This window comes from Paralichthys olivaceus, chromosome 9 (genome assembly GCF_024713975.1).
Source record: "Paralichthys olivaceus isolate ysfri-2021 chromosome 9, ASM2471397v2, whole genome shotgun sequence".
Taxonomy (NCBI): domain Eukaryota; kingdom Metazoa; phylum Chordata; class Actinopteri; order Pleuronectiformes; family Paralichthyidae; genus Paralichthys; species Paralichthys olivaceus.
In genome coordinates, this window is record NC_091101.1 from 27,327,759 (window position 1) to 27,353,867 (window position 26,109).

At 42.1% G+C, this 26,109-nt stretch overlaps 3 protein-coding genes across 9 annotated transcripts; 2 read left to right on the forward strand and 1 right to left on the reverse strand.

The window, feature by feature from the left end:
* Positions 1-555: 555 nt before the first annotated feature.
* LOC109641420 (TBC1 domain family member 9B) lies at positions 556-18,501 on the forward strand. Of its 2 annotated transcripts, none has more exons than XM_069531211.1 (23): positions 556-981; positions 3,245-3,355; positions 3,464-3,582; positions 3,660-3,891; positions 4,008-4,266; positions 4,758-4,965; positions 6,030-6,227; positions 6,791-6,937; positions 7,107-7,257; positions 7,386-7,600; positions 7,809-7,926; positions 8,014-8,216; positions 8,343-8,425; positions 9,083-9,212; positions 9,367-9,465; positions 9,542-9,610; positions 14,755-14,995; positions 15,560-15,625; positions 15,738-15,806; positions 15,946-15,999; positions 16,220-16,264; positions 16,347-16,444; positions 16,574-18,501. In XM_069531211.1, the coding sequence occupies exons 1-23, from the start codon at positions 864-866 to the stop codon at positions 17,171-17,173; spliced, it is 3,633 nt and encodes a 1,210-aa protein (XP_069387312.1). In that variant the 5' UTR covers positions 556-863; the 3' UTR covers positions 17,174-18,501. The 2 variants fall into 2 exon arrangements, with proteins under 2 accessions (XP_069387312.1, XP_069387310.1); XM_069531209.1 differs by lacking the exon at positions 556-981 and adding an exon at positions 2,194-2,212.
* A 196-nt stretch (positions 18,502-18,697) lies between these two features.
* On the forward strand, positions 18,698-22,702 carry mrnip (MRN complex interacting protein). Of its 3 annotated transcripts, none has more exons than XM_069531220.1 (7): positions 18,698-18,983; positions 19,908-19,967; positions 20,850-20,944; positions 21,044-21,071; positions 21,183-21,292; positions 21,625-21,655; positions 21,932-22,702. In XM_069531220.1, the coding sequence occupies exons 1-7, from the start codon at positions 18,924-18,926 to the stop codon at positions 22,235-22,237; spliced, it is 690 nt and encodes a 229-aa protein (XP_069387321.1). In that variant the 5' UTR covers positions 18,698-18,923; the 3' UTR covers positions 22,238-22,702. The 3 variants fall into 3 exon arrangements, with proteins under 3 accessions (XP_069387321.1, XP_069387323.1, XP_069387324.1); XM_069531222.1 differs by having other exon boundaries at positions 21,631-21,655; positions 21,932-22,342; XM_069531223.1 differs by having other exon boundaries at positions 21,625-21,713; positions 21,932-22,069.
* sqstm1 (sequestosome 1) lies at positions 22,402-25,816 on the reverse strand. 4 transcript variants are annotated; one of them, XM_069531218.1, is made up of 8 exons: positions 25,448-25,816; positions 24,939-25,034; positions 24,367-24,632; positions 23,994-24,138; positions 23,839-23,907; positions 23,579-23,688; positions 22,840-23,008; positions 22,402-22,766 (listed from the first exon to the last, which is right to left on the reverse strand). In XM_069531218.1, the coding sequence occupies exons 1-8, from the start codon at positions 25,605-25,607 to the stop codon at positions 22,603-22,605; spliced, it is 1,179 nt and encodes a 392-aa protein (XP_069387319.1). In that variant the 5' UTR covers positions 25,608-25,816; the 3' UTR covers positions 22,402-22,602. The 4 variants fall into 4 exon arrangements, with proteins under 4 accessions (XP_069387319.1, XP_019961448.2, XP_019961449.2 ...); XM_020105889.2 differs by having other exon boundaries at positions 22,402-22,769; positions 23,994-24,183; XM_020105890.2 differs by having other exon boundaries at positions 23,994-24,183; positions 25,448-25,777.
* Positions 25,817-26,109: the final 293 nt, after the last annotated feature.

Genomic DNA, 26,109 nt, shown 5'->3' on the forward strand with positions numbered 1-26,109 from the left:
GTACAGAAGTAATAATCAATGATATAATCACAAATAAAAATATGAGTATCAAATGAATAATGATATGAGTGTAACATTAAAATAAAATAATTAATCAAAGATATTAGAACATCAGTATGAAATTAATAATCAATGATATAATATTAACTATATAAAATAAACATGATTCACTTCATAACCCGAAAAACAACGTGATGACGTTTTCCGCAGTCTGTCACGTCATGATGCAGTGCGCGCAGAGGGCGTGTCCTGTGTCGTCAGACCCGGAAGTGATATACATTCTTCTGACGTCTCTGCAAACAACATCAGCAGTGCCGTGTTTGTTCCGTTATTTTCCGGTGGAGGGGCAGTAACTGTGTTTTTCCGGTGGAGGGGCAGTAACTCGGTGTTTTTCCGGTGGAGGGGCAGTAACTGTGTTTTTCCGGTGGAGGGGCAGTAACTGTGTTTTTCCGGTGGAGGGGCAGTAACTGTGTTTTTCCGGTGGAGGGGCAGTAACTGTGTTTTTCCGGTGGAGGGGCAGTAACTGTGTTTTTCCGGTGGAGGGGCAGTAACTCGGTGTTTTTCCGGTGGAGGGGCAGTAACTGTGTTTTTCCGGTGGAGGGGCAGTAACTGTGTTTTTCCGGTGGAGGGGCAGTAACTGTGTTTTTCCGGTGGAGGGGCAGTAACTGTGTTTTTCCGGTGGAGGGGCAGTAACTGTGTTTTTCCGGTGGAGGGGCAGTAACTCGGTGTTTTTCCGGTGGAGGGGCAGTAACTGTGTTTTTCCGGTGGAGGGGCAGTAACTGTGTTTTTCCGGTGGAGGGGCAGTAACTCGGTGTTTTTCCGGTGGAGGGGCAGTAGCGGTTGGTGTTCTCCGCCAGGGGGCGATGTGGATCCAGCCGGAGGAGGTGCTCCTGGTGGGGGCGCTCTGGGTCTGGGAGCGGGCCAACCCGTTCTTCATTCTGCAGAGGAGGAGGGGGCACGGCCGTGGGGGGGGGCTGTCCGGTGAGTACCTGAGGTTCTGTGATCAGTCAGAGTCCAGGCTGCATTACCCCTCCTGACCTCCAGGGGTATAAACCCCGGTGCACTGAGGTTTTCCTGAGCTGTCAACCATTATCACATGGTCTTCATCAGTTCAGTTGTTGTGGAGACGGACTTTGTTATGTCACGTGGCTGCATTCAGATCGTCCATTTTCTATAGGAACCTTCTTAACTGAGTGAAATGACCTGAAGTTTTTCAGCAGCCGCCATAATAAGAACTGTTTGAATTCTCTAAATTATTAGGAAAGGAGCCTCAGTGCTTCCTAACTTATCTCCTTTAGCATAGGAAACATCGGACCATTCTTTATGAAAGGAAAGGAGCCTCAATGCTTCCTAACTTATCTCCTTTAGCATAGGAAACATCGGACCATCCTTTATGAAAGGAAAGGAGCCTCAATGCTTCCTTACTTATCTCCTTTAGCATAGGAAACATCGGACCATTCTTTATGAAAGGAAAGGAGATGCCGTCCCAAAAAGCATTGTGGCAGCAATATTTAAAGTGATGTAAAATCATGCATCTTAAAGGAGAAGGTCGTTTTTTTTCACTCTGGTCCTTATTTCCAGCATATGGTTTGTAGATCTACTCACCCATAAGGTTTGGAGTAACTTGGAGTCCTTCGGACGCTTTTAGATCCACACGCGATCGGCGTATACCTATACAATGCAATTGACTGGGGCATCCACAATATAGCCTCTAAATAACGCATTATCTGCCGCCTGGTTTGTTGATTAAACAGGAAGACAACTTGCTCTTGGTTCGCTAAGCTAACGCTACCTCCGAGGCTGCTCGTTAGCCTGCTGAAGTTAGTTAGCCTTTAACCAGGTGAATACGCCCGAGCACCAGGACACAGCTGCTTTAAAAAATTACTGTACTGTAAAGCACCTGATAAGTATTCTGCCATGTTGTGCAAAACTAGCAGCAGCAAACTCCGTGTAAACAAACACAGCTGATCTGCGGCTGCGCGCCTCGGTGACGTCACCCCAGTGAAAGCCCGGGATGTCAACAAAGCAACTTGGACTCACAGGGGACTAGTGCTGGCGATTCATAGTAAATAAAGAGTTTCGCAGCAGATAATGCATTATTTAGAGGCTGTATTGTGGATGCCCCAATCACTTGCGTTGTATGGATATACGCCGATCGCGTGTGGATCTAAAAGCGTCCGAAGGACTCCTAAGTTACTCCAAACCCTTATGGGTGAGTAGATCTACATACCATATGCTGGAAATAAGGACCAGGTTGAAAAAAACTGAACTTCTCCTTTAAGTAAATATAAAATGAATGAACATCTGTTTAATTTTCCCAACATGATACAGAACTGATGTGAATCCTCACATTTATCTGAGCTCCTGATTTTTTTCTGTCACTTGTTTTCCAGTCAGCAACAAACATAATGTAGTTATAGTTCACAACATCACAACTCAACACAAATATAAAAGTCATTTTAATTCCTGATTATAATGCACACAAAATAATTTTCTGCACTAATATAAGGTTTTCTTCTCGTATGTTCCTCATGTTTTTATATTATTTCAACATCAGTCCTGTTTTATTTTTCAATTCAATCTATTTATTTATCTATTAACTGATGTTTCCTCTCTATATGTCATTCTGTAGTAAACAGTACATTTTCCTTCTTTGGGCGACAGCACAGAGTACCTTTCTGCCTGCCTGTATCTACTGTCTCAATAAAGTTCTTAAAATAAATATGCTGAGTGTAAGTCGGAATTTCTCCTTGTGATTCTCCTTTCCTAACTTACAGCTTCCCCTTCATATCTTTTCTTGACCTTGTGACTTATTCCATGAGAGTCAAGGAATAGTGGTTATGAAAGAAGATGATTTGAATGCACTCCGTGTTACATACAAAGTCCCAAACCAGGTTGTGATCTTTATCCCTGCTATGGTTGGCAGAACGTGAGAGGAGTGATTTAAACTCTGCTGCTGACGACTCATTATGTATTGGTCAGATGCTGCAAATAGTTCCCCTTTATGTGAACATGCTCAGGAAACCCTGTAGTTTAACTGTTCCTTCACATGTTGCTCAGAAGATTCAGTCTCCTGAGCCATGAAGTCGACTTCAGTGTGTGCATGTTTTAAATTTTGCAATGTGACCAGTGTCATGTGACCACTTCTTCAGCTCAGTGAAACAGGTATTTTAAAAATAACTTGGAACTGGTCTCTGTCTGTACCTGTCTGTCTTTCTCTTTGTATCTGTCTGTGTGTGTGCAGGTCTCCTGGTTGGGACTCTGGATGTGGTTTTGGACTCCAGTGCTCGAGTAGCTCCGTATAGGATCCTGTTACAGACGTCAGATTCTCAGATCTACTGGAACATTGCCTGTGGTGAGTCTATTAGACCGGACTGGACTAGACTGGACTGAACTGGCCGGGAGTGGACTGGCAGCAGTGGGAGTAGCTGAGTGTTTGTTGACCCTCAGCTGTGTCTTGCAGGCTCGTCCAGGAAGGAGATCACAGAGCACTGGGATTGGCTGGAGTCCAACCTACTGCAGACCATCTCCATCTTTGACAATGATGAAGACGTCACCACCTTTGTCAAAGGGAAGATCTCTGTATGTTATTTCCTCTTTGTCCTCTTCACTGTTGCTCTGCCCGTATACCTGTCAGTGAGTGATGTCACTTCCCCCAGGGCATCATTGCTGAGGAAAACCGGCTGAAGCCGGGAGTGGAGCAGGAGGAGGATTGTGGGAAGTTTCGGGAGGCAGAGGTGAAGATGAGGAGGTTGTTCGGAATGCCTGATGAAGAGAAGCTGGTGAATTATTACTCCTGCAGCTACTGGAAAGGAAGAGTCCCGCGACAGGGCTGGTTGTACCTGTCCATCAACCACCTGTGCTTCTACTCCTTCCTGTTGGGCAAGGAGGGTACGAGCGGCCAATCACAAGCCAGAGTTTATAGTGTGTGTAGAACAGGAAACTCCTTATATTGATGTAGAAATGTTATTGTATCATATTGTTGTTGTTATTGTCCCACCCTCCAGTGTCCCTGGTGGTGCCGTGGACAGAGGTGACCCAACTGGAGAAGAATGCCACCTTGTTGTTCCCAGAGAGCGTTTGTGTCAGCACTCGTCACACTGAACATTTCTTCTCCATGTTCCTCAACATCAACGACACCTTCAAGCTGATGGAGCAGCTCGCTAACATCGCCATGCGTCAGCTGCTTGACAACGAGGCGTTTGCTGCCGACTGTTTGCTGCCCAAACCCTGCAAGTCACTGAAGAATGTGTCTGCGCTGAAGAGGTCTCACTCAGCTCAGTAATCGTGCACCAAATTCACAGGGTTCATCTTTTATCATTTGTACAGTGTGTACCCACGTCTTACACTGTTTGCATGTATGTGATTTTTGTTCATTTGTGATGTTTGCTTTTGTTGTTTGCTTGATTGTGATGTTTGTTGTTTGTTTGTGTTGTTTTTCTATTATTTGATTGTGTTAGTTCATTTGTGATGTTTGTTGTTTGTTTGTTTTCGTTGTTTGTCGGTTTTTCAATCAAATTTTATTTGTATAGCTCATATTCACAAATCACAGTTTGTCTCATAGATGGAGGAGCAACATCACTTGTTCTTAACCCTCAACAAGAGTAAAACTAATAATAAAATAAAATAACTTTATTAACAGGAAAACCGTAGAAACCTGAAAGAGTCACGTGAGGATCCCTCTCCCAGGACAGACAGAGGAACAATAGATGCTGCATGTTTTTGATGTCTGTTGTGTTTGTTTGGTTGGTTGGCAGGGATCTGGATGCACGGGCGAAGAATGAGCATTATCGTGCAATGTTTCGTCTGATGCAGGATGAGCGTCTGGATGGACACACGGACTGTACGCTGTGGACGCCATTTGCCAAGATGCACGTGGTCGGACAATTGTTTATTTCCAACAACTACATCTGTTTCAACAGCAGAGAAGAAGATCTGTGTCAGCTGATCATTCCACTCAGAGAGGTAAACAAAAATTGCCCCTGGCCTAGTACTACAAAGCAGAATTTGTGGTTATCAGGGTAACTTCAGGTTGTTTTCAGTGTTACGAAGCTTGTTCAATTCTTATCAGGGTAAATCACCATGCTCATTTATGTTGAATGGCTAACCTGCTTCGGAGCAGTGGGGTATTCCATCAAAATGGCTCAACGTTAATCCTGGCTAACTTTGATAAGTCTGGCTTATTTAAGTGAGTGATCCGTTCCATGACTCTGGCTTGAATTAATTCCTGTTTAGTCACTATGGTAATTTATGCTTCAGAGCTAGCCTGTGTTGTACCAGGATTACGATTTAGCTATGTTTAGCTGTGTCTCAAAGAATGTCAAATGGGTGGAAACAAGTTCCTGTGATGCCTGTGATCAGAATAATACAAAATAAGTGTGACTACAAGGTTTCAACGACGGACCAATGATTGAGATTATTTGTGCCGCTGTTTCAGGATCAGAAGTAGTGGTTGGTTTGTGCCGTGTCAGAGTCTGAGTGTCGTCCTCCACACTCACTGACCTGAGCTCACTTTACACTTTGAATAAACACTCATCACAAGTAATCAGGACCTTAACTGTACTGAAGTTTGCTTTGTGTTTGTTTGATTCATTCCAAAGTTCATGAGACGTGTACACAAACGCTGGAATATTAACCTAATGCAATACAAAGCTAAAAGCTTGTGTAAATCATAACCATCCCACTCTGTTCACCGAGTTTGTAACATAAACCCTGAGCCAGATGTTTAATATTTATTTAAGTTAGGTTCAGCTAGATAACTGAAAGATATCCTGGGTAAGTTGAACTCACTTCATAGTACAGGCCCCTGATGTATGCGTCAACAAAATTGGATTATTTGTATTAACTAAAAAAATCAACTTCAACATGAGTTAAAATTATTTTAATAGAAACATATATCTAACATGATTTTTTTATTAGTGTCCCACATGAATCTTCACCAACAATCTTCTATCTGATTGATTGATTGATTGATTGATTTGTCTGTGTTGATGTTTCCAGGATTTTACCCATAGTCCTCTGCTCCTCAGGTGTCCATTGTGGAGAAGGCGGACAGCAGCAGTGTCTTGCCATGCCCTGTCTCAATCAGCACCAAGAACAAAATGAACTTCCTGTTTGCCAACCTCAAAGACAGAGACTTCCTGGTCCAACGCATCTCTGACTTCCTGCAGCGAACACCTGACAGTGCTTGGGGCAACATCAACCCACTGTCTCTGATTGGTCACTCGGTATGTCACTGATGTAGAGTGTTGTCATAAGCTGTTTTCAGACATGAAGTCTGTAAAATAGTGGCAGTGACTAAAGTCACCCACTAATCACTGTGTAGTGAGTTCTCCCTTTTTTTGTAGTTATGTCCAAATGTTGTGTTTATTTAATTTCTATTCCCTATTTAGTGCACAAATTTTCTCCCGCAATGCACTGTGAAAAGTAGTATACAACCAACTGATGGTTACTAACTGAGCCACATATCATATAGCGTTGTGAATATAGCGTTGTCCTTGCAGCAGAGAGACAAGAGGAGTCAGGGCAGCAGGAACAGCCTGACCTTATTTCTACATTTAAAGATGAACATTTTTCAAACTAAAAGTATTATTTACTGTGGAATTGTCCACAGGTTGTCGTTGTTATTGTACAATTTCATAATCCTGCGAAAAAGGCTTAATTACTGGCGCACAGAAAATGATCAGTCGTGTCTTTTTCGTTTGGTTTGTCAACAACGGTATCCTCAGTTGCCCAATCAATGAGAAGAGTTGATTTAATTTTACTTTCATTTTGATTTTTTTGTCCTTAGGTGTCTTCCAGTGTCCCTTCCTCCTCATCAGGAGGATCTCAGTCTGCCCACAGGGGGCGCCATTACCACCCCGGTCTGCCCACAGCCAGTCAGGGTCTGCTGCAGCTCTACTACCAAGGCACTCCAGAGGACCTAGGTCCAAAAGCGGTGAGTTCATGTCGCAGACTGGATCCAGAAAACTGCTGGTTTTACATGTGGTACCGTGCTGAAGTTTTGGTACTGAGCAGAACTGTTAGATGTTGATCAGTAAAACCTGATGTGTAACATGAAGCTTGTCCTCTCCTCCTCACCTCCTCACACCTCACCTACCCTGCAGATGAAGGAGAAGATGAAGGAGGAGTCATGGAACATCCATTTCTCAGAGTTTGGTCGAGGAGTTTGTATGTATAGAACATCAAGAACCAGAGAACTGGTTCTCAACGGGATCCCAGAATGTCTGAGAGGAGAGCTGTGGTTACTTTTCTCTGGTCAGTGTTCATTTAATCACTCACTCGTTCATTCAATTACTCATTAGCTCATTCATGAATTCTTTCATTCATTAATTCACTAATGTATTCATTTAATTAATCATTCGTTCATTCATTCATTCACTTAGGGGCACAGAACGAGATGGTGACCCACCCTGGTTACTATGGCGACCTGGTGGAGCAGGCCATGGGGCTGTGTTCATTGGCGACAGAGGAAATCGAGCGTGACCTCCATCGATCAATGCCTGAACACAGAGCGTTCCAGAACGAGATGGGCATCACCGCGCTGCGCCGCGTCCTCACCGCCTATGCCCATCGCAACCCCTGCATCGGATACTGTCAGGTCATTATGTCACATAAAATATATATAAAATATGAACTGGTAACTATTAAAATAATAAAACTTTTCATTAAAAGAAATTGTTAAGTATTTTATCTTACAAATATAATCAGAATGGAGTGCCTGTGGTTACACACCTGTCAATCTTGTAGGCCATAGCCCCTTCAGTATATACATTGAATAAAATGGAGGTTATCTGTGCCCCCTACAGGCCATGAACATCGTAACCTCTGTCCTGCTTCTCTACTGTACGGAGGAAGAAGCCTTCTGGCTGTTGGTGGCGCTGTGTGAGCGAATGCTGCCTGACTACTACAACACCAGGGTTGTAGGTCAGTAACAGTCTGTGACATCTGTGATCACCTGCTCTCAGACAAGTGGGGGCGCTGCTGGGTGTGACGTGCTGTGTGTTCCTGCAGGAGCTCTGGTGGATCAGGGTGTGTTTGAGGAGCTCACCCGGGCGTTCCTCCCCCTGCTGTACGAACACATGCAGGACCTGGGCGTCATCTCCACCATCAGCCTGTCATGGTTCCTCACCCTCTTCCTGTCTGTGATGCCGTTCGACAGTGCTGTCCTATTGGTCGACTGCTTCTTCTATGAGGGCATCAAGGTCATCTTCCAGGTACTTACTAGTTACTGACTGGTTATTGTTAAGTACTAACTAGTTACTGACTGGTTACTTCTCTCTTTTCCTTTGACCTCTGCCACCTGTAACTACACTACTTCCTTTCTCTGAATTTACCTGCAGGTGGCGCTGACTGTACTCCATGACAACATGGACGCCCTGCTGTTCTGCAGTGACGAGGGAGAAGCAATGACCATCCTGGGCAGGTAGAGACAGTGGACAAGAAGAGACAGGGTGGACTGGTAGAGACATTTAGAGACAAGGTGGACAGGTAGAGACAGGGTGGACAGTTAGAGACAATGGACAGGTAGGGACAGAGTGGACAGGTAGAGACAGAGTGCACAGGTAGAGACAGGGTGGACAGGTAGAGACAGAGTGGACAGGTAGAGACAGGGTGGACAGGTAGAGACAGGGTGGACAGGTAGGGACAGAGTGGACAGGTAGAGACAGAGTGGACAGGTAGAGACAGGGTGGACTGGTAGAGACAGGGTGGACAGGTAGAGACAAAGTGGACAGGTAGAGACAGAGTGGAGAGGTAGAGACAGAGTGGACAGGTAGAGACAAAGTGGACAGGTAAGGACTGGGTGGACAGGTAGAGACAAAGTGGACAGGTAAGGAGAGGGTGGACAGGTAGAGACAGGGTGGACAGGTAGAGAGAAAGGTAGAGACAAAGTGGACAGGTAAGGAGAGGGTGGACAGGTAGAGACAGGGTGGACAGGTAGAGACAAAGTGGACAGGTAGAGACAGAGTGGACAGGTAGAGACAAAGTGGACAGGTAAGGACAGGGTGGACAGGTAGAGAGACAGGTAGAGACAGGGTGGACAGGTAGACATTTTAATTAAATAAAATGTGTTTGAATGCAGATACCTGGATAATGTTGTGAATAAACAGACAGTGGCTCCGCCCATCCCTCACCTGCATGCCCTGCTGACGAGCGGAGACGTCCCCCCACCTAAAATCGACATCTTCGACCTCATCAAGTCGTCTTATGAGGTCATTTATCTATCTGTACCTCTATCAGTTTATTTTTCTATCTGTCCATTTATTCATCCATTCCTCTGTCTGTTCCTCTGTCAATCTGTCAAACCATATGTCACTCCATGTGTCAGTGTCTGTCCCCTGAGACAGTTTCTTCTTCTCTGAACAGAAGTTTGGTAGCTTGCGCTCTGACGTCATCGAGCAGATGAGGTTTAAACAGAGGTTAAAGGTCATCCAATCACTAGAGGACACGGCCAAGAGGAGTGTGGTACGTTAGCATGCTAAAAGCTAATGCTAAAATGCTAATGCAGATGGAATGTTTATATGCCTGTGTGTGTGTCCAGGTGAGGGCGATGATGACGGAGTCAGCGTTCAGTATCGACGAGCTTGAGGACCTCTTCTGTCTCTTTAAGGTAAAAACAGGAATCATTCAGTGGGATATTCCATCAAAGTGGCTCAATGTTAATCCCGGTTTACTTTGATAAGTCTGGCTTATTAAAGTGAGTCTTCAGTTCCATGAAATTAATTCCTGCTCAGTCACTATTTTAATTTATACTTCTGAGCTAACCTGCTTTGTACCAGGATTATGATCTAGCTATGTTTAGCTGTGTCTCAAAGAAAGTCAAACAGGTGGAAAAAGTTTTTGTCACTCAAATAATTTTAAGTTTTAGCTCATGGAAGTCAAAGTTTTGTTGAACTGTTTATTAGTTATTATTTTCAAGCCTTGAAAAGTCAAGTGATTCACTTGTCTCCAGTAAAATGTCAAGTTAAATTCTAAGATGTGTGTGAAACATGATTTGGTCTGAACTCTTTCTTCCTGTATTACTGGAGCTGTCAGTCAAACTGCCTATCTTCCTGCAAATACACAACTGTAGTTGGTAAAGATGAAAATATTTTAAATCTTCTCACACATCATGAATAACGTCAGCACGTTGCAATGAGGCTCTGCAGTAATATCGTGTCTCAGTGAGATATAAAGGACTAGTGAGGATCATTACAGTGACAGACTCAAACCTGTTGAGTTAAACAAGTCAAACCCTTGGACATAGAGCCCCCCCATCACAGATGTCCCTATATATTCGAGCTCCTCTACAGCTGTAAGGGCTCAGCTGGATGTCGCTCTCTAGTGGCTGTGTCATATTTTTCATGGCTCAAAGGTAAATATTTACAGATTTACCTATATTTAAAACACACTGTTCACATTTCATTAGATGCAATTTAATACTATAAAGTATCTGTACTTTATGTTGTTTTTGTGTTCAGATTGTTGGGATGTCAATCAATCAATCACATTTTATTTGTATAGCCCATATTCACAAATCAGTATTTGTCTCATAGGCTTTAACAAGCTGTGACATCATCTGTTCTTAACTCAACAAGAGTCAGGGAAAACTTCCAAAAAAGAACGTAGAAACCTCAGAGAGACACGTGAGGATCCGTCTCCCAGGACGGACACAAGTCCAGTAGATGTGAACTGAGAACATCAGAGAAATAGTAGTTACAGCGCTGGTTAGAGTAAACAGTTTGAAGCTGGATGGAAGGTGAATGAAGTGAGGAGTTATTGTCAGTAATGGTCGAGTATCTGAGGAGACATATTGTTTATCAAGCAGTCATGTTGTGATCATAGTCCACGTTCAGGATCCACCATTAGAATCCATCATCATGATCCACTGCTGCCATCAGGATCCACCTCAGCTGCCGCCTTAATCATGATCCACCACTACGATCAGAAGCCAGCACGATACAGGATCCGCCATTATGATCATGATCTCTGATTCGCGATCCACCATCATGATCCATGATTCAATTCAATTCAATTCAATTTTATTTATATAGCGCCAATTCATAATTTACATTATCTCAAGGCACTTTACATTTAAAGGTCAAGACCTTAAAACAATATTAACATAGAGAAACCCAACAGTTCCCACAATGAGCAAGCACAGGCGACTGTGGAGAGGAAAAACTCCCTCATTAACAGGGAGAAACCTCTGGCAGAACCAGGCTCAATGTGGGCGGTCATCTGCCTCGACCGGTTGGGGTGAGGAAAGAAAAGTAAGGGGGGAGGAAAGGAGAGATGGGTGGAAAGCGGGGGAGAGAAGAGAGATGAGGTGGAGAGAGAGAGACCGGTAACAATTTGGCACCATCAAAATCAAGGCTAACCATAACAATAACAATGTATAGATCTACAACATGACTAGATATATTAATGAATTGCTGAGTTCTTGTAATAAATGCAGACAATGGTGATGGTGGTCGTTGTGGTCCTGTAGTCCCGGTGCCGGAGTTATCTGAAACGAGATAGAGAGAAGAGCCAGAGGGACTATGGGAGGACAAAGTGACACTTTGACATGATGACATGTTAAAACTAATAAATAAATAAATAAATGAGTGTGGGGGGGCAGAGAGACAGAGAGACAGAGGGAAGTGAAGAAGTGCTCAGTGCATGATGGGCGTTCCCCCAGCAGTCTAAACCTATAGCAGCACAACTAAGGGATGGTTCAGGACTCACCTGATCCAGCCCTAACTATAGGCTTTATCAAAAAGGAACGTTTTTAGTTTTACTTTAAATGAAGAGATGGTGTCTGCCTCCCGAACCCAGAGTGGGAGCTGGTTCCACAGGAGAGGAGCCTGATAGCTAAATGTTCTACCTCCTGCTCTACTCTTACAGACTCTTGGAACCACTAGAGAGCCTGTGTTTTGGGACCGAAGTGATCTACTTGGATAATAAGGTGTTATCATCTCTTTGATATATGAGGGGGCGTGATTGTTGAGGGCTTTAAAAGTGAGGAGCAGGATCTTAAATTCTATTCTAAATTTTACCGGGAGCCAATGTAAGGAAGCTAAGACAGGAGTGATATGATCTCTCCTTCTAGTTCCTGTCAGCACTCGTGCTGCAGCATTTTGGACCAACTGGAGACTTTTAACAGTCTTCATGGAGCATCCTGCTAATAGAGAGTTGCAGTAATCTAATCTAGAGGTTACAAACGCGTGGACTAGTTTTTCAGCATCCTGTTTAGACAGGATGTTTCTAATTTTGTTAATATTGCGCAGATGGAAGAAAGCCGTCCTAGACACTAGTTTAATATGGGGGTCAAATGACATGTCTTGGTCGAACAACACTCCAAGGTTCCTCACAGTGGAGCTGGAAGCCAGACTGACACCATCCAAAGTGACTATCTGGTCAGACAGTGTTTCTCTGAGATGTTTAGGGCCAATTACAACAACCTCAGTTTTGTCTGAGTTTAAAAGTAGAAAATTTTGGGTCATCCACGCCTTGATATCTTTGAGACATTCCTGAAGTTGAACTAGGCGATTAGATTCATCATGCTTCATGGAAATATACAATTGGGTGTCATCTGCATAGCAGTGGAATTGTATGTGGTGCTGTCTGATAATGTTGCCTAAGGGGAGCATATATAGGGTGAAGAGTATTGGTCCAAGGATCCATGATCATGATCCATGATGTGGCTGCAGTCGCGGCCCTGGATCTGTTAACAATAAGGCACAGGGACTCCGGGGAAGAAGTCAAGTCAATAACATGTATTGATGAGACATTCATTTATTTGATGTGATAAGGAGAGAGGAGGAGCTGAGAGAAGCTCCATGTGTCATGTGTTCCTCCACATTCTAAAGCTACAGCAGCAGAACCCAGAGCTGATCTAAGACGAGTCTGGACCAGCTCTAACTATAAGCTTTATCATTAAGGAAGGTTTAAAGCCGACTCTTAAATGTAGAGCGGGAGTCTGCCTCCTGAACTGAGGATGTGATAGAATAAAGTTTATTGGGTCGGGCGCTTCACACAAACTTCATCAGACTCATTCACAGTAAATGTAGTGATTTCAAACATATCTGATATGATACAGCTTCATATCCACAGTCTGAGGAGAATGATTAACAGCACATGTGAAACAGTTTGAAATCAATTCTGCAGCTTCTAAAACGAATCCTGTCATTTAGCTGAGTCTGTGAGATCAGTGCTGAGAATCTTCTCTTCTCTGTCTGTGGCTTCACTCCCGCCTCATTACTTCATTCACCCGTGCTTGTAGAATCCTCATCTGTTGTATAAACTCTCACATTCAGTCAGAAAGTTTTTGTCCTGATGTCTCCGCCTCGTTGATTACGACATGTTTCATTTCTTGGTAAATATGAGTTTGAATTCTTGAGCCCAATGATCATCTGCCGATCTGCTGCAGAAAAACACAACACAGGTTTTAGTCTTTCAGAGATGTTGGGCATCATTCACTAACATGTGTGCATAAATGTTCTTAATCTCCACTTAAATTAAGTGTGTCCTCCAGAGTAACGATGTGTAAAGAATGAAGCCGGGGCTGCAATAACAGAGACTGAGCTGAGCACAGAGCTGTCGACATTTCTTCATAGAAGCATCTTGACGTGGATGCTGAATAATTCTAACATGCTCATTAAAGGTCCGGTCTGTGTCAGTCTCTTGTCGGAGTCTGTTTCCTCCTCTGACCTGCGCTCACTTTACACTGTAACATTAAACACCATCATTGATCAAGTTATTAGGACTCGTACAGGACTGACGTTTACTTTGTGTGGTTTTGATTCTGTAGTGTATGAGTCATATGTTTAATCTGTGTTGTACACAACACGAGACGTAACTGACGCGCACAGTGAGGACATCAGGGTTAAAGTGATTTGAAGTGTCTTATTTATTAAAGGCTGGCTTTTTACAGCCTGGATAGAATAAGCCTTGATTAGACCCAAATTAATTGTGTTAGTGGAACAGCTTAAGCCTGGAGTGGAAGTTGAAGCTGGACCTTTTCACTTAAACCAGGATTAGTTTGGCTACTTTGATGGAATACCCTCCAGGTTTACCGTTCAGCATAAGTTACCATGGTGATTTACAGCGAGAAGAAGTGAATGAGCTTCGTGGGACTGAAAACAACCTGAAGTTACCCCTATAACCGCTAAACCTGCTTCGTAGTACAGACCCCAGGAGTAGTTCAGACACTTTAATGGAATACCCCTCTGTTTGTGTTTGTGTTAGTTTTTCTTTCTTTGTTTATATTTGTATTTATTTGTCGTGTTGACTTGTTTTCATTCAATCACATTTTATTTGTACAGCTTATATTCACAAACCACAGTTTGTCTCATAGATGTTAACAAGGAGCAGCAACGTCCACTGTTCTTAACTCAACAAGAGTCAAACTACCAAAGAAACTTTCTGAGCAGTAACTGAAGCTCAGAGTCACATGTGAGGATCCGTCTCCAGGACACGAGGACAATAGATGCTGATGAACTGAAGACATCAACACAACAACAGATTCTCTACATTAGAAGAAACAGTTTGTAACTTCATGTTTAAAGTATTTGTACATGAGGACATGTCTGATAGAGATGAAGGAGCAGACACATGAACTGAGGAGTCACTGATGATAGAAGATGAGGAGACATGTTGTGTATCAAGAAGTCTTGTTGTGATCATAGTCCTCAATTAGGATCCACTGATTTTTGTTGATTAGTTTTTGTTTATTTGTTTCATTTATTTGTTTTGTTTGTTGTGTTGATTTGTTTTTGTTGCCCTCTTCAGTCCAAACACATGACGAGTTGTTACTGGGGCTCCAGCAGTTCTGCGGCCGAGCGTCATGACCCCAGTCTTCCGTACCTGGAGCAGTATCGTATCGACCTGGCTCAGTTCACTCAGCTGTTCTCTGCACTCACCCCCTGGGTCTGTGGAGACCACACCCCCTCTCTGTCAGCCCGCCTCTTCAGACTCCTGGACCAGAACCGGGACGGACTGGTCAACTTCAAAGAGTTCGTCACTGGACTCAGTGAGTCAACTTCCTGTAAAGCTGAGTTCTGGTTCCGATGTCTCTTACCAGGGATGGATATTTCATCTCATTGGTGCAATTCCAGAGGGGACAGATGTATGTATGTGTGTGTGTGTGTCTATATATATAGACACACACACACACACACATATATACAATGTACAATAGTAAAGAAGCAACATACAAAAATTTAAATTAAGCTAATAGTAGTTTCTTAAGTCCCTAAAAAGGTTTTAAAAATTATTAAATTTGACTCTAAAAATGGTGCAAAACCCTGTTTGTAGGATGGAAATTTAAACGTTACCCTGATATCCACAAATCCTGTTTTGTAGTACAGGTCTAGATCCTAAGATCATCCTGATTGTCCTTGTAACTTAAAAGGTTTTCTTATCCAGCTATGAGCGTGTTCATGTGACAGAGGCCGAGTTGTTGGTAGGATTGAAAACTTTGAATTAAATCCGAAGTTACCTGGATAAACATAAACCCTGCTTCGTAAAACACGAAAGAACATGGTTGTGGTTTCAGCTGGTTCTCTTAGTTAATGTGTTCTCTCTGTTTCTACAGGTGGGATGTCTCATGGAGACATGATGGAAAAACTTAAACTGTTGTACAAGCTCCATCTCCCACCAGGTAACACATGGACCCCCACCTGACATGTGACCTTGACACCAAATCATTTATGTGATTGTTTATTGGTCTCTGTCTTTTTATTTGTTTATGTATTTGTTTGTTTGTGTTTAAGCTCTGTGTCCTGAGGAGGCAGAATCTGCTCTGGAGGCGACACACTTCTTTACAGATGATAAACAACAAGGTGAAAACTCATCAAAATATAATAGACAAGAATAATATATTAACCTTCTAAAAAAACATATGTTTTCATAAATTATAAATTTAAAAATATATATATATTTAAAGGATGATGTAATTCAATTCTGTTTCTTCTTCTTCAGAATCTCACTTGATGTCTAATCTGGACTCTTTGCGTCAGCAGGAATTGACCACAGGTTTGTGTTACTGTGTTTGCACGGTTTTTGCCCACAGTCAATGATGTCATATATAATGAGCTCATCAGCCCTGCTGTGACACCTGCAATATGACATCAATGATGGGGCGTAGAAAGAGGCTGAATATGGAACAGGAAATATGACAACACTTGAACGAACATTCGACATCTCAGTGACTCACACTTGACTGATTGATTGATTGATTGATCTCTGTGAACAGGTGAGGAGGGGAAGGATGCAGCTGGCGACAGTGAGGAGAAGAAAGGTAAATGATGAAGTTTAGGTCAATGTCACAGTCGATCCGTCCACTCGGAGGTTCCTGAATTCTGACCTGTGGTGTGTTTCAGAGGAGAAGGTGAAGGACTACAGGTACTACTTGAGGATGTGGGCCAAAGAGAAGGAACCCAAGTCAGAGACCATCAAAGACCTGCCTCGCATGAACCAGGTAAGGATGTGTCAGGTGTTCGCTCAGGATGAGGTGTGTCTGTGTGTATGTACGTGCGTTAACGTGTGTGTGTGTGTGTGTGTGTGTGTGTGTGTGTGTGTGTGTGTGTGTGTGTGTGTGTGTTTTTAGGAGCAGTTCATTGAGTTGTGTAAGACTCTGTACAACATGTTCAGTGAGGAGCCTCTGGAGCAGCAGCTTTATCACTCCATCGCCACTGTGGCGAGTCTCCTGCTGCGCATCGGCGAGGTCGGCAAGAAATTCAACAATGGAACCAAGAAGATTGAGACTGCTGCTGCACAGGCCCCGCCCTCTTCCCAGAGGGAGGAGGGGCCTGGTGAGGGGGGGTCAGGTGATCCCCAGTTGTGCCAGGCACTAGCCAACGCCCACTTGGAGCCGCAACCTCTGCACATGTCCGACAAGGAAGCCAAAGATGACATGTCGCTGTCGTCATACTCGGTGATGAGTTCCAGCTCGCTGCAGTGCAAGGACATCGCCGATGACACTGTGCTGATTGGTGGAGAGCAGCGGCAGGGCGACGTCTTGGATGTTGATTGGTCAATCACCTTTGAGCAGGTACTCGCATCACTGCTGACAGAGCCTCCACTTGTTGACTACTTTGAGAGGAAGGTGGACATCCAGAGCAAGATCGTCACCTGTAAGACTCAGCGGGTAGTGGAGCGCCAGATTAGCTCCACCTCCGACCCTGATGTTACCCAGCAATCTGTCTGACTATTTAGTTGATCCTGTATAAAGTCTCAGCTCTAACAGACAGGGGAACAGGAAGCTGAAGTTTTTAATGTCCAAACATCTCATCAATTAATAAAAAAGTAGAGCTGAAAACAAGCACAGGGGTTGATGTCAGAAACAGGAAGTTTAAGAAAATGCAGTGATGAATAATAAAGGTCACTTTATTTATAGGAAATAAAATTGGTGTTGAATGTTTTTTATTAATAGTTTATTAATTAATCATCAGATCAATAAAGTCACATATCGTTCACCAGGTGAATTCACACCAGCAGGCTTTTATTTTGATGTCTGCCTGTGTGTGATGACATCATTCCTGTTGACTGATAAATGGTAAATGGTCTGTATGTATATAGCGCTACTGAACTGTAAAGCACTTTTCTAGTCTTGATGACACTCAAAGTTCTTTACAGTACAGTACTTTACAGTTTGCCATTCACCCATTCACCCATTCACACACATATTCATACAGTGCATCTATGGGCAGTACTGATGGTGTCAGAGGATGTTTTTTAAATCAATCATATTGATCTATATTGTTCTAATAAACACTACTGCTTTTTTGGTGTTGTGTTGATTTAAAAAGTTTGTGTTTTTTTACACTTTCAACAAATATTAAAGTCTTCAGATTAATGTTTATCGTATGAAAACAAAGTAAAATCACTTTGTTTATTTTTCTGTATTTTTTACAAAGGTATTCATGAATATGTCAAATTATTGATCATTAAAAACGAATAACCTAGGATCCATAAGCGACTGGACTGAATTACTGATTATGAATAAAGTTTCCAATAAATAAAACAATATTAATTTAAATGAAGCAGCTGCTAAATTAACAGTTGCAATTTATAGACTGAATCTCTCTAGCGCCTCCTACAGGACAGTGTTTGAAGCAGCAAAGACTCCAGTTGGTCGTTTATTTTCTTCATGACCGAAAAAGATCGACGTCACAATGTTCCAGAGAGAAGAGGTCATTTTATTAACAATTAATGAATTATTCCTTTTACAATCTGAACTCTGTGATGACAGAACTCAAATGTTTGGTTCAATTAAAGAAACAAATTGTTTTCATTTGTTAATTTTCCAATTTGTGTCAGAAAAGAGACAAAAATATTCCTTCTTCTCTGTTCTGATTTTGATTCAGAAGGAAATAAACATTTCTTTAACAGCGATAGTTTGTTCTATGGAGGATCTGGAAGTCAACATGTTTCTATATATTAATTATATCATATCCGTCAGTGGAATGACACAAATGTGTTAGACTTGATGTAACTGAATGAATTATAGATTATTAAAAATGTTTTCATCCTAAATCTTTGTGCTGTCCTGTTTTATTTTCCATTAAAAAAATTCTCTCCTTGTTTATTTCTTATTTTATTTGTCGAAAAAAATTATTTCCGACGTCAAGGACTGTAAAAAAAGTTTTTTTAAAACAGTACTATGACGTTCCTCCAGCCTTTAGGTGGCGCTCTGACGTTGCGCGTTGCTTGGCGTAAACTATGACGTGTCACACGTTGCAAATATTCCCGCGAAAAATGTCGTACTTTGACGGTGAAAACAAGAACCAGGATCAGAACAAGAACCAGGATCAGAACAAGAACCAGGATTAGAACAAGAACCAGGATCACAACAAGAACCAGAACAAGAACCAGGATCAGAACAAGAACCAGGATCAGAACAAGAATCAGAACAAGAACCAGGATCAGAACAAGAACCAGATCCGTTTGAAGGCGTCATGGTTCAGGAGTTTCATGTCGTCCGATGTTTCAGTTGTGAAAAGTTCCAGGTTCAACAGGTGACACACACACACACACACACACACACACACACACACACACACACACACACACACACACACACACACACACACACACACACACACACACACACACACACGATATGGCGGATGGCAGGAAGTCATTCCTGGGTCTGTCCCTGGGACAGCGGAGTTGTCTGAGTCTGTGAGAATGTGGTGGACAGGGTGGTCGGGGTTATCCATGATGGATCGCAGTTTGTTCAGCGTCCTCCTCTCCACCGCTGTTTCCATGTTGTCCAGTTTGCAGCCGATGATGGAGCCAGCCTTCTTAATTAGTTGACTAAGTCTGTTAGTTTCCCCGGCTCCGATGCGCTGGCCACAACGGACTGGTGGAACATCTCCAACATCTTGCTGCATAGGTTGAAGGATCGTAGCCTCCTCAGGAAGAAGAGCCTGCTCATCCCCTTCTTATACACAGTGTTATTCAATATCAGTAGATGTTATTCTCGCAGATTGTATATAGGAGCTAGTCTCGCCTCTGCACATCACTGTATCACTTACTACCTGCACTGTTTTATCACTTTATCACTGTACCACATCTACTCTTGCACTGTTTTATGGTTTTATGTTCTTATGCTTCTTGATTATTGAAACATTCAACTAGTCACCTCTGTTTTAAACTTAAACTTTTAAATTTGCCTCAATTTAGCTCTGTCTGAACAACGTCACCATATCCTACATGTATGCTCTTTAAAAAAAAAGTCTGTACTGCTGGAACAAAAGAATTTCCCCTCAGAGATGAATAAAGTATGTCTATCTATCTATCTATCTATCTATCTATCTATCTATACACATACACATGTATGTACACACACACACACATATATATACATACACAGTGTATATATACACACACACACACACACTCTCACAGTAGTTTAAACTCTGCTCTTTGTCTGTCAGGTGAAGAAGGCAACCAGGTGGACCTGTAAAATTTGTGGAGAGAAACAGTCGCTGCTCAAGGTCAGAATATAAATGTTATTTTTTAACTTTTAAACATTTCACATTAAACTGTTGAGTTAGTTTCGATTGTCATCACAGAAGAAAGTTTGAAATCTTAAATGGAAGCAGATTCCATACTTGAAGAGCCTCCTGTTCTACTCTCAGAGACCACAGTGAGTCTTCACCGAGCGACAGAACTGATCTGTTGGATAATATCAGCTCTTCAATGTACGATGGGTCTTTATCATTTTATCATGTAGGTCATTGTATGTGAGGAGCCAACGCACAAGTGAATATTGAACTGAAATGATCCTGATTAGGATTTTTGCCATAATCAGCCCTAAATATAATTCATATTATAAAATTGTGTAATAATAATATGCAATAGCTTAACGACGATAACAATGGCAATATTAATAATAATACAATTAAGATTAATAATAATAGTAATAATAAGAGCTATTTCTCTGTGTGACAGTTTATAGCACGTGTGGAAAGGCAATCCAAAATGGCTGTTTTCCTGTTCAGCGTGGCAAAGAGTGTCAAGAGGATGTTTTTTGCTTCTTGGCATGATACTCGAAAGTAAAGGAATAGGAAGACAAACTGAAAATGTGTAGCTCCTGCCCTTGCACTTAATAACAACAACAATAATAATCCCTTCAAAAACAAGGTGTCTCGCACCTTCAGTGCTGGGGACCATTCCAGACCCTGCACTTTCAGATCTCGGGCCCTAATAATCAGAGTAATTCCAAAACCTGTTGCTGCTCTGCCCCTAACAAATAATCCAATAATCATTTTCTACTTCCTGTCATTTCAGAAGTTTTCATGTCCTGGTCATAAAGAATATAAAGTCATGAGAGACACAAATGTACCAGATTGATTGAATGATTGATTGATTGTCAGGAGGTTGGGCGGGGCTCCGGGGCAGACTGCAGACGTCATGTTCAGAAATTGAACGCCATGGTAGGAGCCATGTTGGAGGAGCAGGAGTCACTATGGTAACCAACCTGTCCCACAATACACTGCAACTTGGCCTTGGCCTGCTATCAGGGTTCTCCCCTGTCAATCATGTGTTCTCATCTGTGTGTGTTTACCAGGGATGCAGAGGAGGAGAATGACGACCAGGTGAACACACACACACACACACACACACACACACACACACACACACACACACACACACACACACACACACACACACGTACGTACAACAGGTTTTGAATTCTTCTTTGGCAGGTAACAGTGACACAGAGTCAGGTGAGTCGCTGGAGCAAATACCTGGACACACCTGAGGAGGCGGAGCTAGAGGAGGAACAGCAGCTGCATGGAAAAAACATGACTGACAGGTGTGTAGTTGTTTATTAAAAGAAAACAATCCTGTCACTTATAAAGAACTTCCAACTACTGATTGAAATTTAAATTGCCCCCTCATAGAAAAACCTGTACTGTAAAGTGCAGTGTCATCAAGACTAGAAAAGATCTTTATAAATACAGACCATTTACCTCATAAAGTTCAAAATGTTTTCGTATAGAAAGTTAAATGTTAATTAAAATGTATAATGTGAAATTACTTAATATAAAAAAACTGAAATTGGTGAAATTGTTTATATAACATGCAAAAATATATATAAGTACATTTATATCATGTGAAAGACCTTTGACCTCTATTTTCTGACAGGAAGAGGAAGAGAAGAGATTCACCTGAGCAGGTACGGTGATGACATCACCAACAGGTTTAACAGACTTTATCTGCTTTCACTGTTTATGGTGAGTCCAGTTGCGTTCAGGCAATATAGAACCAATGGTTGTGAAAGAAGAAGGTTCTGGACTAATGTGGATCTAGTTAGATTTTTTTTTGTCCTGAATCATTTCTACATAAAAACATAAAACCTGATCCTTTATTTTGTTTTTAATGTTTGTTGAATTCAGATTTTACTTGTTTATGTATTTATCAACGTTGGACTTTCTGTTCATATATTTCAAAGTTCTGCAGGAACCCTGAGAGACCATCAGCAAGAACCAGCAGTCCTCCCGAGTCCAGTCGGGCCCGATCCAGGTCACCAGATGAGAACCAAGTTAGTTGTGGTCATTTTTCGAGGTGGACTTGTTACCTTGGTTGTGACTCTCGGGTGCAGGAGTCATGTGACCCTGTTGTCAGTGGGGGGGTGTCAAAAACTGGAGCCACATCTCTGTCCTGTGGTAACGTCATCACCAGCTCCCGCCCACTACTTCCTGTTTCCTCCCTGTTTGAGACTAAAGATGATTTCAGCTTTGACAATGACGAGTTTTAATTAGAAAATTTAACCCTAACAATTTAACGGTGTTAAATCTACAAACATTTGTCTGTTTCTTTACTGTTGTTGTTTGATCACTAAAAATATTTAATTCAAAAATTATTAAAATCAGCTGACTTTTTGGTTTATTTATTTATAAACTGATCAAAAACATCCTGACGTTCAGTTCTTCATGTTTTTATTGTAGAGATTAACACAAACCAAACACTAATCAATGAGTTTGAGTATTGATTAACAAGTTAAAGTATTGACTAACAGTAATCATCTGACAGATAATCTTATATTACAGAATAAATGATTTCTGGTTATGGCATTGGTTAAGAACAGGTGATGTCAGTGATCACATCACAATGTTGGCACCATCATGGCTGAGGTGGGCGGGGCTGCTTGGCGTACTGGATGGCGTCGAGCGCAGCTCCGATGTCGAAGTTTTTGGCCTGAAGGAGTCGAGTCAACCATCCCCCCTCATCAGTGAAGCCCATGGACAACATGAGGGACAGTGATTCGATCAGACGGGGGTCTGCCTCTGCTGAAGGAGGGGTCAGAGGTCAGCAGGGTCATAATGACGAATCAGACACTGGAGCAGAAGGTGGTCTCACCTTGAGGCAGGTGAGGATACAGAGCGGCCTCCCTCAGACCTGTTGGACCCTGCTGTCCTCCTGAAGAGGGGTCCTGGTCCTCAGGCTGCAGGGACTGAAGTTCTCCAGTTGAGGGGTCGACTTCTCTGGGGCTCAGGTGTGTCCATTCCTCATCAGAGTCTCTGCTCACCTGAAAACCACAGTCACTTCAATGTCTGGGTCTGAACTAAACCCTAACCCTCTGACCTGGGTCAGATTCAGGCTTGGTTAGGGGTTAGGTTAACTTTGTCGCATGTTTCCGCCTTGTTAAAGAACCCTTTAAATATACAGGTAAATATTTACCTTAGCAAGGGAGCTTATGTTTTCATGTACATTTGTTTGTCAGCAGAATGAATAGATTTCCAGTAAACATGATGTTTGACAGGTCAGAAAGGAACTCTGGAATTGTTTTAATCTCTTTCTTCAACATTGTGAGATAAAACATTTTATAGGAGTATTTTTTTTTTTAAAGATTTTTTTCAAGAGATGATTCAGGAATACTGATGGACACAATATTTGGTGCGGATCCTGGTCTGGATTTTTCTGATAAAGTGATTAATCAGCCAAACAAAATGTGGTCTTAGAATCCTTGTTTTTAATTATAACATAATTAATTGAACAATTTATTGATGAATTTTCTGTTATTGATTAATCAGCAGATGGAGTCAGGGTCAATATGTCTGAACCTGACTCAAAGCTCAGCTGTTTCTGAAGAACTGACCTTTGACCTCTCGCTCCCACCTCCGTCCGTCTCTACGTCACCCCAACCACCTGAAGTGTTCACCTTTGACCTCTGACCCTCATGCTCCACGTCGATGTCCACGTCGATACCTGACATCACACATGACATCACTTCCTGTTTAAGGGCATTCATAGGTCATTTTAGGCCTTCAACTGTGCTTTTACTTTGAAAGACCATCACTTCCTGAGTGAACCAATCAGAAATCTTTATTCTTAAGTATGAATGAGGACATCACTCACCCAGCGGGCTCAACATGGCTGCCACTCCTTCCCCAATGTTCTTCAGGAAGTCCACGCTGGCCTGAGAAGCTTCAGACAGAGGTCAGAGGTCATAAAAGGTCACAATGATCATATCGATCATAAATACTGATTAAATCACTGGTTCTGACACTGACCACTGTCAGAAGGCTGATCCTGGGTCTGGTTCTGATCCTGGGTCTGGTCCTGGTTTTGACCTTGGGCCTGGCCCTGGTTCTGGTCCTGGCTCTGGTCCTGGGTCTGGTCTTGACCCTGGGTCTGGTTCCACATGCATCTAAACCTCTTCATATTATGACATTTATTTAACATTCCCCGAGGAAGCCAATGCTGAGAGACAGAGAAAGAACAGTTCACACACACATCCACATTAAATAGAATCAACAACGAAAAAACAGATGAGAAAGAATTGTTTCGCTGTAAAGAAATAATTATGATTAATAATCAATAATTATTACTCAAGTGTTCATGCTGTGATTGACAGCTGATCTAATGTCCCATGATGCACCTCACCTGTAGCGGGTGCCAGATGGGCAGCAGAGCGTGCTCGGTGTGTGTCCCTTTGGCCTGGCAGGTGGAACAAAGGTCGTAGTTTGGACAAACCGAACACTTGAAGCGAGTTCCCACCACGGGACCGTCGCAGCCGTCGCAGGTGACGTTAGGGTGCAGGGCGGGGGGCGGGGGCAGGTGAAAGGGTGGAGCATGGGGGGGAGGAGGGGGGGCAAAGGTGAAAGGGGGGAAGGCGTGGAGAGGAAAGTCTCGACGGTGCTCCTTTTTCTCTAAAAAAAAATTAAATAAAAACTATTAAAACATAGAGACGCTGCCAATTTAAATTGACATCATAATTTAAAACTATTATTGGTTGTTAAGATTATAGATGATTGATATCTGATCAATATATATATATATAAACCACAGGACTTCACGTACACTCGTGGTGTAAACAGTAAATAGGTGAGTTTCGGGTGAGTAGATCACATCAATCGATTAAAAGTTATTTGTATAGCTCATATTCACAAATCACAATTTTTTTCTCATAGAACTTAAACAACTTCTGTTCTCAATCTTCAACAAGATGAAAGTACCTTTGATGAAGAGGCGGAAGGTGTTGTCCTTCATACAGGACAAACCCATCATCAGTTCATCATCAGAGGAAAACGCCACCAGGTCTCCATCTTCATCTGAAATGTTCATCATCATCATGTATCATTAACAGTACAAATATATAGATATATATCATTAACAGTATAAACATGTCTATATAACTTTTACAGTATAAACATGTCTATATATCTTTAACAGTATAAACATGTCTATATATCTTTAACAGTATAAACATGTCTATATATCTTTAACAGTATAAACATGTCTATATATCATAACAGTATAAACATGTCTATATAACTTTTACAGTATAAACTTGTCTATATATCATTAACAGTATAAACATGTCTATATATCATAACAGTATAAACATGTCTATATAACTTTAACAGTATAAACATGTCTATATATCATAACAGTATAAACATGTCTATATATCATAACAGTATAAACATGTCTATATATCTTTAACAGTATAAACATGTCTCACCTCTGTAGTACATATTGAAGTTCTTCAGGTTGGTGAAAACTGACGCAGTTTTCTGGTTCAGTTGATCGAAGGAAACGTCCTGATTCATCGTGAACCTGCGGATTTCTTTCACCGCCTCGTCTTTACCGAGCAGGTAAATCTTCACCGTCACCACCGACATGCTGCTGATTAACTCACTGAGTAACAGAAACTACTGAAACTGCGGATGAGCTGAAACTAACTAAACAAACTCACACAAACAACGTCTGAAACTAAAGAGACGGACTTTGTGACGCAGCGTCAAATCCTCACTTTAATGTTTACTTCCGCGGCCGACGTCACCGTCGTTTGGATACGTCAACCCTGACACGGCCTCTCATTGGTCCTCTCAGGAAATACCGCCCATTCGACCAATGAGACACGGAGAAGTGACTCAGCACTTTCCAGTGAGGGACTTTCCCCTCAGCGAACCAATCATTGATTCATTGAAGTTCAGATGAGTCATGGTCATGAGACAAGATGGTGGACAGATGCCATTTGTTTTTCAAAGTTTACATCAGTGTTGATGAGAAAAAAAGAAACTAACCACAGTTGATGATCTGTATTCAAATCATTTATATTCTTATTGAAACTTAATTAACTTTACAGACCATCTATGGTTCAGTAAAATTAATTTAGCGGTT